At 32.7% G+C, this 12,726-nt stretch overlaps 1 protein-coding gene across 3 annotated transcripts in view; it reads right to left on the bottom strand.

The window, feature by feature from the left end:
• LOC100512544 (butyrophilin subfamily 1 member A1-like) overlaps positions 1-12,726 on the bottom strand; it is an 85,671-nt gene that overhangs the window by 52,320 nt on the left and 20,625 nt on the right. For 2 of the 3 annotated variants that reach the window (XM_021082430.1, XM_003128317.6), the window contains exons 3-4: positions 11,252-11,356; positions 9,039-9,059 (exon numbers count right to left, since the gene is read on the bottom strand). In XM_021082430.1, coding sequence (XP_020938089.1) covers positions 9,039-9,059; positions 11,252-11,356 — 126 coding nt within the window. The remainder of the gene's footprint in view (positions 1-9,038; positions 9,060-11,251; positions 11,357-12,726) is intronic. The other variant, XM_021082431.1, reaches the window with a different exon arrangement.

Below are 12,726 nucleotides of genomic sequence, written 5' to 3'. Positions count from 1 at the left end.
ACAGCAAGGGAACTATATCCAGTCTCTTGGGGTGCAACATGATGGAAAATAGCATGAGAAAAAGAATGTATATATAAGTATGCCTGGGTCACTGTGCCATATGGCAGAAATTGACACAACACTATAAATCAACTATATTCTAATAATAATAACATTAATGCATGCAGACCATTGCCTTTGGAATGGATTAGCAACAAGATCCTGCTGTGTAGCTCTGGGAACTATGACTAGTCACTTATGATGGAGCATGATAATGTGAGAAAAAAGAATGTACACATGTATGTGTAGCTGGGTCACCATGCTGTACAGTAGAGAAGAAAAAACGCATTGGGGAAATAGCAACTGATTACAATAAAAAAATAAATAAAATAGTTAAAAATTTTTTTTAAATGGGAAATTGTTGGCACCCTTGTCTTATTCCTGATTTTATAGGGCTTTTGGCTTTTGATTATTGAGTATGATATTAGCAGTAGCTCATTATATATACCCTTTATTAAGTTGTGATATATTCCTTTCATAACTAATTTGTTGTAACTTTTCAATGAAACAATGCCAAATTTGTCACATCTCTTTTTACATCTATTGAGATAATGATTTTTTCCTTCATTCTGTTAATATGTTGTTATCATCACAATTACATGTACAATTACAATTACATGTAAAGAAACATCCTTGCATCGCAGAGATAATTCCCACTTGCTAATGTTATGTAATCATATTAATGTGTTGAATTTTATTTGCTAACACTTTGTTGAGAATTTTTGCATCATTTTTTCTTTCTGTAAAGAAATTTTCTTTTTTTTCTTTTCTTTTTTCTTTCTTTCTTTTTTTTTGTCTTTTTAGGGCTGCATCTGCAGCATATGGAAGTTCTCAGGCTAGGGGTTAAATCGGAGCTGTAGCTTCTGGCCTATGCCACAGCCACACCAATGCCAGATCTGAGCAATATCTGCAACCTGCACAGCAGCTCACAGCAACTCCAGATCCTTAACCTACTGATCAAGGCCAGGGATTAAACCCATGTCCTTATGGTTACTAGATAGGTTCATTACTGCTGAGCCACAATATGAATTCAGTGTATTGTTATTTTCTTATATTGTCCTTGTCCATCTTTGGTATCAGGTTAATGATGGTCTTATAAAATGAGTTTGGCATTTCCCTTCCTGTTGTTTTGGATGTTTGAGAAGAATTGGCATTAGATCTTTCAAAAATATTTGGTAATATTGCTTGTGAAAACATCTGGTCTTGGGCCTTCCTTTGTAGGGGGATTTTTGATTGCTGAATCAATCTTATTCATTGTTGGTTTGTTCAGATTTTTGTTTCTTCATAATTCAGTGTTAGTAAGATGCATGTTTGTAAAAATGTATCCATTTCTTCTAGGTGATCCAATTTGTTGATGTACAACTGTTTATAGTAATCTCTGTGGAGTATAGTATACTATGCAATAGTATAGTATTTCTGCGGTTTCAGTTACAATATTTCTTTTTTTTGTTTATGATTTTATTTATTTGAGTTGTCTGTCTTTTATTTTGGTTATTCTATGTACAAGTTGGTCAATTTCATTTATATTCTCCAATAGACCACTCAGTTTTGTTTATATTTTCTATTGTTTTTCTAGTTTGTATTTCATTTATTATTGTTCTAATTTTTAGTATTGTCTTGCTTCTGTAAACCTTAAGCTTAGTTTATTTTTCTTTTCTTAGTTACTTGAAATATAAATTTAGCTTGCTTATTTGAGATATCTTTTCTTAAGGCAGATTTTTATTAAAATAAATTTCTCTCTTAGAACTGTTTTGTTTTCATTTTTATTCATCTAAGGTGTTTATTGATTTCTATTTTGATTTTTTTCTTTACCTACTGGTTGTCTAAGAGTGTGTTGCTTAATTTCCACACATTTGTGAATTTTCTAGTTATCCTTCTGTTATTGATTTCTAGTTTCATAGCATTTTGGTTAGAAAGGTACTTGATGAAAATTTCAAGCTTCTTAATTTGTTGTGGCCCTATCTCTTCTGGAGAATGTTTCATGTGCACTTGAGAAGAATATGTATTCTGCTGCTGTTAGCATTTGTATCTGTTTTGTCCATTTGGTCTATAGTATAATTGAATATAATTTTTCTTGTTTATTATTTTTATTTTCTGTCTAGATATAGGAAATCCAAAGTCTAGGTGTACTTTCCATTGCTGAGGGTAAGTATTAAATCCCTTACTTTTGTCTTTTTTGTTGTTATGGTTGTCTTTCTTTTTGGCTGTGCCTGCGGCATGTAGAAGTTCCCAGGCCAGGGATCAATGTGCCAATGACCCAAGCCAATGCAGTGACAATGCTGGATCCTTAACCCACTGTGCCACAAGGGAACTCTCTTGCTCTCTCTCTTTTTTTCTTTTCAATTCTGTTAATATTTAGGTGCTTCAATGTTGGACGTATATATTTACAATTGTTACAGCCTCTTGATGAATCGACTCCTTTATTATTTTATAATGACCTACTTTGTCTCTTTGATAGTGTTTGATTTAAAGTTTATTTTGTATAAGTATAGGCACTGGTTCTCTCTTGGGGGTTACCATTTGCATAAAATATCTTTTTCTATCCCTTGACTTTTTTTTTTGCTTTTTTTGCTTTTTAAGGCTGCACCCATGGCATATGGAGGTTCTCAGGCTAGGGGTCAAATTAGAGCTACAGCTGCCAGCTTACACCACAGCCACAGCCACAGCAATGTGGGATCCAAGCCTCGTCTGTGACCTACACCACAGCTCACAGCAATGCCAGATTCTTAACCCACTGAGCAATGCCAGGGATTGAATCTGCAACCTCATGGTTCCTAGTCAGATTCGTTTCTGCTGCTCCATGATGGGAACTCCCATCCCTTCACTTTCAACTTATGTGTGTCCTTAAACTAAAATGAAGGCAGCATATTAGTAGATTTTTTTTCTTTTGTACATTCAGCCAGTCTGTCTTTTGATTGGGGATTTAATCCATTAATATTTAAAGTAACTATTACAGATAAGAACCTACTATTGTGATTTAAAAATTATTTTTTTTAATGTTTGTAGTTCTTTTCTTCCTCTCTCGATGTCTTCCTTTGTGATTTGATAGTTTCCTGTAGTGGTATGTTTTGATTATATTCTTATTATGTGGTTTGTATCTACCATAAGATTTTTGTTTTGTGGTTACAAAGAAGCTTACCTAAAACACCTTATAGTTAAAACAGTCAATTTTAAGCTATAACAACTTAACTTCAATTGCATTAAAAACTGCACTTTTACTTCTATTTTATATTGCTTTACAATTTACCCCTTTTTGTATTGTGTATCCATTAACAAATTATTATATCCTTGGTTACTTTTAATAGTTTTGTTTTTAGATTTTTTTCCCTAAAGTTAAAAGTAGTTTATGAACTATCATTACAGTGTTAAGGTATTTTGAATTTGACTATCTATATGCATTTACCAGTGAATTTAATATTTTCAAATGTTGTTATGTTACTAACAACATCCTTTCATTTCAACTTGAAAAACTTCATTTAATTTTTCTTGTAAAGCAGTTTTAGTGGTGACGAGTATTTCAGCTTTTTTTTTTTTTGGTATACAAATTATTTCTTTTTCCTTCATTTTTAAGTATAGTTTTGCCAAATATAGTATTCTTGGTTGGCTGTTATTTTTCTTTCAGCACTATATCATCCTAGTCTCTCCTTAGCTGTAAGATTTCTTCCAGTAAATCCACTGATACCCTTATGAGGGTGCTCTTGTATGTGATGAATCTCTCTTCTCTTACTTCTTTCTATTTTTTTGTATTTGTCTATGAAACATTTAAGAAAAGTTAATGGCAAACTTTTTCAAAAAATAAGAGGAGAAGACACTTTCAAAATCACCTTATGAGGCCAGAATTACCTTGATTCCAAAACAGACAAAAGCACAAAAGAATAAATCACTAGGTCAATATCCTTGATAAATATATATGCAAAACTCAACAAAATACTTGAAAGTTAAATCCAACAACACATTGAAAACATTAAAATGATCACAGGCCATGGGGAAAAAAAAAACAAGGGGAATTTATCCCCAGCATACAAGGATGGTTCAACATACCAAAATCAATTAATATAACAGACCACATTAACAAAATAAAGTATGACCATCATATGGTTATCTCAATAGATGCAGATAAAGCATTGGACAAAACTGAATACCTTTTCACCCTCTTAACAAACTGGTTATTGAAGGGAATTTACCTCAACATTATAAAAGCCATATATGAAAAGCCCACAACTAACATCATCTCAATGATAAAAAAGCCAAAAGGCTTTTTCTGAAGATCAGGAACAAGGCAAGCATGCCTACTCTCACCACCTCTGTTCTACATAATACTGCAAGTCCTAGCTAAAACAGTCAGTCAAAGTAAAGAAATAAATAAAAAGAAAACATCCAACTGGAAAGGAAGAAGTAATATTATCTCTGTTCACAGAAGACATGATCTTAAATATATAAAGCTCTAAAGATTTCACACAAAAAATTTAGAACAAACAAATGATTTCAGTCAAGTAGCAGGATATAAAGTCAACATTGATATCCTTTGAAAAGGAAATTAGAAAAGTAATTTCTCATACAATAATACTGAAAAGACTATAATATTTAGGAATAAACCTAAGAGTGAAAGACTTGCATACCGACAACTACAAAACATTGATGACAAAAATTAAGGAAGACAAGCAAATGGAATGTTATCCCATGTTCATCGATTTAAAAACTCAGTATTGTTAAAATGTCTATGTTATGCACAGCAATCTGCCTATTCAATACATTCCCTACCTAACTCCCAACAGTATTTCTTCACAGAAATAGAAAAAAAACTAACATTTATATGGAATTTCAGAAGACCATAAATGGCTAATCAATTTTGAGAAAGAATGCAGCTGGAAACATCACCTTTTCTGATTCCAAAATATAATATAAATGCACACTAATCAAACAGTACTGCACTGGCATAAAGATAGACATGTAAACTTATGGAACAGAATAGAGATTCCCCCTTTCAAAATATACACATATGTAATCAACTGATCTTTGTTAAGGGTGTCAAGAATGCACAATGAAGAAAGAATACTCTTTTCAACAAATTTTGTCTGGAAAACTGAATATTCACATTCAAAAGAATGAAATTGACCCTTATCTTATACCATACAGTCAGATATACCCAAAATGGAAGAAAGACTCAAAAATAAGACCCCAAAGTATAAAAGTCCTAGAAAAACACTTAAGGCCAAAGCTTCATGATATTAATTTTGAGAATACTTTCTTGGGTAATAATTTCTTAACAGCAAAAGCACTGGCAAAAATAAAGAGCAAAGAAAAAAAACAAATTTAAGGGTTACATAAAACTAAAAATCTTCTGCATAGCAAGGGAAACAATCAAAAATGAAAAGGTCACCTATGGAATTTGAACGAATATTTTCAAATCATATATCTAATAATATATTAATCTCAAGGATATATAAGGAACTTGTCTAATTCATTGACAAAAAAAGAGAAAAACCCTCATAACCCAATTAAAAATGGTCTATGGACTTGAATAGACATTTCTCCAAAGAAAATATGCAAATGGCAAAAAGTATATGAAAATGTGCTCAACATCACTGACCATCAGCGAAATGTGAATGAAAAGCGCCATGAAATATTATTTCACAATTGCCAGGATAAGTATATTGAATAAAGATAACAGGTGTTACTAAAGATATACAGAAATTTAATTATTTTACACCATTGGTGAGAATACCAAATGGTGCCTCCTTTATCAAATGGAGGTTTCTCAAGAAATAAAAAGAGACTACCATATGATCCAACAGTCTCACTTGTGATGTTTATCCAAAAGAATTGAAAGCAGGATTATAAATAGGTATTACTACTCCCATGTTCACTGCAACATTATTCACATTACCTGAGATGTGGAAACAACCTAAATGCCCACTAAAGATGAAAGAATAAAGAGGTTTATACATACAATATAATATTGTTAAGCATTAAGAAGGAAATTCTGCAATATGTGACAATGTGGATAAACCTTGAGGATATTATGTCAAGTGACTTGTCAGCTACAAAAAGGCAATTACTGCATGATTGACATATAGCATCTAAAAGAGTCAAATTAATAGAATTAAAGAGTGAAATAATGGTTGTCAGGGGCCATGTTGAGGGTCAAATGGGAAATTACTAACGAAGGGACATACATCCTAGAGATTTGCTGTGCAACATTGTACCTATAGTTAACAAAATTGTATTGTACACTTAAACATTTGTTAAGAGGGTAGAGCTCACATTGTGTTCTTACCACAATAAAATGAAATTTAAAAAATTATGCCATGAATTTGAAATATATTCAAACTTACAATAAGAATTTTCTTTGTATGGGAAACCTTCACTTAAACTATTGCATTTGGAGTGGATAAGCAATGAGATCCTGCTGTATAGCACAGAGAACTATATCTTGTCACTTGTGATGCAACATGATGGAGGATAATATGAGAAAAAGAATGTATATATATTTGTGACTGAGTCACTATGCTGTACAGTAAAAATTGACAGAACACTGTAAACCAACTCTAATGGAAAAAATAAAAATCATTAAAAAATTTAAAAAAAATCGCACCTTAAAAAATTCAGCTCAATAACATTGCTACTATTAACTTGTGTCTTTAAAAGAATTGAAACATGAGAGTTCAGTTCTGCAATATGCCAATTATTATTTTTTTTTGTTTCCTCAGTTTATTTACTTTTTACTAATGTTACGTACTGAGAACTAAAGATTGTTTATTATCTAATATCTATTGTAATAGAGGGTAATTAATTCTAAACATCTCAATAAGAAGTAAAAATAAACTTTGCCCAATTTGTATAGTGGTTTAAAAAGAAAATGATCTGAGTATGTTTTCGAGAAAGTGTACATTTCCTCCACCTAAATATTCATAAATTCAGAAGTAAATATAATTAGCAGAATCCATTGTCAAAAACATTTCATATACATAGATTCTTTATAGAGAATACCTTGCATCTTGGAAAACCGATAAAGTTTAAGTGCAAATGAAAGTAATTTTGGTGACTTCAGTTGGAATGAGAAAAAAATAAGACATACTAATGTAAATTTAAAGAATCTGAAAAGGAATGGATATATTTATATGTATAACTGTATTACTTTGTTATACACCTGAAACACACCATTGTAAGTCAACTATACTGTGATAAAATTTTTTAAAAATAGGAGTTCCTACTGTGGTGCAATGAGATTGGAGGCATCTTGGGAGCTTTGAGACACAGGTTTGAGCCCCAGCCCGGCACAGTGGGTTAAGGATCCAGCATTGCTGCAGCTGTGGTGTAAGTAGCAAATGAGGCTCAGATCCGATCCCTGGCATGGGAACTCCATATTCTTTCTGCAGGGTGGCAAATAAAATAAAATAAAATAATATAAATTTAAGACATACAACATGTGAGGAACATGTTTGTTTCAAGGACAATAAAAGAACAAGGAACAAGGCAATACTTGACAAAAGTTCCAAAAGGCTATGTGTACAATGTAAAAATGACTAATGGAACTCAGTATTGTCTATTACAACAATATATGAAAAACAAAGAGAGATAGAAATATTATTAATTTATTCAGTTGATTATTCAATAAAAATAATCATAGGTTGTCATGGTAACTGCAAACCAAAAATCTACAGTAGATAGACAAATAAGAAACAATACTCCAAACCTAACACTAAAGATAATCATTAAACCATAGGCGAATAAGAGAATGGAAGAAAAAAGACTAACAAAAATAAATCCAAAACAATTAACAAAGTGGCAATAAGAACATACATGTCAATAATTGTCTTAAATGTAAGTGGACTAAATGCTCCAACCAATAGCCATAGACTTGCTGAATGGATACAAAAATAAGACCCATATATATGCTGTCTACAAGAGGCTCACTTCAGTTTTAGGGACACATACAAACTGAAAGTAAGAGAATGGAAGAAGATATGCCAGTCAAATGGAAATCAAAAGAAAGCTGGAATAGCAATACTCATATCAGAAAAAAATAGACCTTAAAATAAAGAATGTTATAAGAGACAAAGAAGGTAATTACATAATGATCAAAGGATAAATCCAAGTAATATAACAATTGTAAATATATATGCACACAACATAGGAGCACCTCAATATATAAAGCAACTGCTAACAGCCTTAAAAAGAGAAATTGACAATAAATAGTGGGGGACTTTAATACCCCACTTACGGAGTTGGATGGATTATCCAGACAGAAAATCAATGAGGAGACATAGGCCTTAAATGCTGCACTAGACCAGATGAACTTTATAGATATTTATAGACTATTCCATCCAAGAGCAGCAGAATACACATCCTTCTCAAGCACACGGGGAACATTCTTTAGATTAGATCACATTCTGGGCCACAAATCAAAGTAATGAATTGTTATAGGCTGAATTGTGTTACCTAGAAATTCACATGCTGGTCTTATCACATGGTACCTCAAAATGTGACCTTACTTGAAATAACATCATTGCAGATGTAATTAGTTAAAATGAGGTCATTAGGGTATGCCCTAATCCAATATGACTGCTATCCTTATGAAAATGGAAAATTTGGGCATAGAGACAGACATGCATTAAGAAGGACAGTGTGAAGAGACACAGAAAGAATGTCATGTGAAGATAAAGTCAGAAATCTACAAGCCAAGAAATGCAACAGATTTCCAACAAACCACAAGTAGTGATGGAAGGCATGGGACAGACTCTCTCTCATCACTTCAAAGGAACCAACCCTGCTGATATCTTGATCTCAAACTTATATTCTCCAGAACTATAAGACAATAAATTTTGTTACTTACACAATCTAGTTTGTGGTATTTTGTTATGGAAGCCCTGGCAAACTAATAAACAAATACTTATAAATGAACTCCAATTATAATTAATAACATTATCTTATTTTTATGCTTAAGTGATTTAATTGATAATTTCTATTAGGGGGGAGTGTTAATATTTCAATCCTACCTGAATGTCCATGGAGAGAACCTGAAAGGGAAAAGAATCTTTTATTAGGCCTCTTAGGCTTATAGGAAACAGAGTAGAAGCATAATATTAAATTAATATTTTATATTATAAACATGACATTTTTTATATGATTATATAATTATTTTTATTAATTTTCATAAAAAAGCTATAGTTTCAGGCATTATCAGGTCTGTCAAGCTTTTAAACAATACTGTTTTCTATTCCACAATAATTCAAAAATATATTAATTAGCAGTTATGTTATGGAAGGCTTAAATATTTTAAGGGTCTTGGCTGATTTTACATGACAGTTAATTGGAAGATACTCTAAACCTAAGGAAAGAATTATCATGGGATCATTCCACTCAAGCCCTCAAGAAATGAGGCTTGATGAGAAGGAGCAAATGAGATTTATGAATATGAATGCAAAGTTCTCAACAAAAAATTTAGTTAACTTTATATAGCTATAATTAAGAGATTATACATCTTGAACAAGAAAGTTTTTATCAGAATTATAAGAATTAAAGAAAATCACTAGATTCCCTGCACATGAATTATAATTATTTCATGTCTCATTTTGCTTGACCTATTCTGAGCTAATGATTGTTTTCTAAGGATAATTATTAATACAGCTTGTATTCGTTATCTGTTGTTAAATAGTAAATGACCACAAATTTAGTGGCTTAAAAATACAAATTTATTATCTCATATTTTGTGTAGACCAAGCATAAGATATAGTTTTGCTGGGTTCTCTACCTCAGGATTTTTCATGAGGGTGAAATGAAGGTGTTGGTCACCACTGGGGTCTTGGCTAGAGAAGGATGTGTTTTCAAGCTCATTTGTATGGCTGCAGGCGGACTTCCAACAGAATGGCTGTTGGTTTGAGGATCTTAGTTCTTAGCTGGCTATTTGCTTAGAGCTGCCATCAGATCCTTGCCATGTGGTATTCCTTCACCTGACAACTTGCTTTGTTGGAATAAAAGGAAGAGAGTCTGGTAGTGAGACAGAATCAGAATCTTTTGTAACATAATAATTGATGTGATAGCCCTTCAAACTTCAGATAAGGAAACAATTATTCAAAAGGAGAAGATTATACAGGCCATAAATACCTAGAGGCAGAGATCATTGATGACCAGGTGACATTTTTTGAGTTTAGGATAATATTTGCATCACATCATCACAGCTTCCTGGTTTCTGTCTTCTCAGCAGTAACAACTTTAGCCACAAAAATATACCTATTCTTTTTACTTCAGAATAAGTCCATAAATAGACTGATTATAAACAAATGTTCAGTTTAAACATGCTGTGAAAGGAAAACTTTCCATTGTTATTTTGATCTTAAGGAGGTATATTGTAGGCCACCCTAAAATATGCCAGTGGCATATTGAGTATTTTGAATTAAAGGTACTTGTAAAACAGCCAATGCAAAGACACTCTGATCCTCCTTTCTGACTGCCCTGAAAACAGAAAATCAATCTCCTATGTGAAAGATACCCTTACTGCACCAGGAGGTAGAGATACATCTTTGTGACCAGCGATAAAAATCTGAGAATGCTGTGTAAACAAACTCTGCTTAGTTTATTCACCAATTAGTACTTAGTACCAAAGTCTAAGTTTCTTTGCCAGGTCAGTTCTTCACAAATACATTTATTTATATATTTATTTATCTAAAAAATACATAAGCACCCTACTTTAATTACTTCTTGGGTCTCACATCTATGAGACCTCTGTATGGACAAAGTTATTTTTTTCTCTTGTTACTCTGCCTTGTGTCAATTTAAGTATTAGACCAGCCAAAGAAACAAAGATAGGTAGGAGGATTTTTTTTTCCTTCCCCGATAATCTTATTTTTTCTTTTTTTATGGCCACATCTGTGGCATGTGGAAGTTCCTAGGCTAGGGGTCTGACTGAAACTGCAAATGCAGTCCTACACCACAGCCATGGCAACACTGGATCCAGGCTGCATCTGTGACCTATGCAACAACTTGCTGCAAAACACTGGATCCTTAACCTAGTTAGTGAGGCCAAGGTTTGAACTTACATCTTCATGGACAAAGTTGGGTTCTTAACCTGCTGAGCCACAACAGGAACTCCCAGTCTTGTTTTTTTCAATATAGGTAATGTATCAAGACAAAATTGATGTCTTTTCCTAATTTTCACCACTCATTATATTGGCTTTATTATAATTGATTGCATTATATTTTTATATCTTACCTCTTGTTTTGAAATAAAGTTTGCAAAAAACGAGAAATAAAAGTGTCATTATTGCAGCAATGATTCCAAGCACTATTATTATTATATTTTTGTCAGAACAATTTTCTGAAAAACAAAAAATATGATGTATGCAATTAGAATTAGTATTCATTCTTAGTCTCCTTTCACCCCAAAGAACACATTCTCCAGAAAAGATCATATGTTAGGCCACAAAACCAATGATGATAAATTTAAGCAAATTAAGATCATATCAAACATCTTTTCCAACCACAGTTTTATAAAACTAGAAATTAACTACAAGAAGAAAAATGAAAAACAAATAAACACATGGTGATTAACTAAGGAATGAATGGGTCATTGATGCTCTCAAAAAGGAAATAAATAAGTACTTGGAGTCAAGTGAAAATGGACATTTGCCCAAAATCTATAAGATGCAGGAGAAAAGTTCTAAGAGGAAAGTTCATTGTGATAGAGGCCTATTTCATGAAACAAACAAACCAAAAAAACTCAAACAATCTAAATGCACAAATAAAGGAATTAGAAAAAGAAAATTCAGGAATTCCCGTCGTGGCGCAGTGGTTAATGAATCCGACTAGGAACCATGAGGTTGCGGGTTCGATCCCTGCCCTTGCTCAGTGGGTCAAGGTTCCGGCGTTGCCGTGAGCTGTGGTGTAGGTCACAGACGCGGCTCGGATCCTGCGTTGCTGTGGCTCTGGTGTAGGCTGGCAGCTACAGCTCCGATTCGACCTCTAGCCCGGGAACCTCCATATGCCGCAGGAGCGGCCCAAGAAATGGCAAAAAAAAAAAAGACAAAAAAAAAAAAGAAAAGAAAAAGAAAATTCACAGGTAAATTCTACCAAACATTTACAGAGGCAAAGACTTATGATTTTCATAATTATTTCAAAAAATTGAAGAAGAAAGGGCACTTTCAAAGTCATTTTACAAGACATTAGCCTGATCCCCAAATCAGACACAACAAATATAAAGCCAGAAAATTACATCAACATCCCTGATACACTTAGTTGCAAAAATCTAAAGTTGGCACAACCTTGTAAATCAACTGTACTTTTATAAAAAATAGGTGCAAAAATCCTCAACAAACTCCAGCAAACTGAAGGCAAGAATACATTAAAAGGATCATATATCATGATCAGTTGGGATTCATTCCAGGGGTGCAAGGATAGTTTAACATTTGTAAATAAATGTGATACAACACATTAATAAAATAAAGAATAGTCATACGATCATCTTACTAGATGCAGAAAAAGCATTTGACACAACTCAATATCCATTTTTGATAAAAACTCTGAACGATGTGGGTATAGAGGGAAATTACCTCAGTGTGATAAAAGGCTATATATGACAAGTCCACAGCTAACATCATACTCAATTGTGAAAAGCTGAAAATATTTCTTCTAAATCAGGAACAAGACAAAGATGCCCACTATCACCACTTTTATAAACATAGTATTGGA

This window comes from Sus scrofa, unplaced genomic scaffold, assembly GCF_000003025.6.
Source record: "Sus scrofa isolate TJ Tabasco breed Duroc unplaced genomic scaffold, Sscrofa11.1 Contig863, whole genome shotgun sequence".
Classification (NCBI taxonomy): Eukaryota; Metazoa; Chordata; class Mammalia; order Artiodactyla; family Suidae; genus Sus; species Sus scrofa.
The sequence above is the reverse complement of the archived record's forward strand: the minus strand, read 5'-3'. Positions and strand labels throughout refer to the sequence as shown.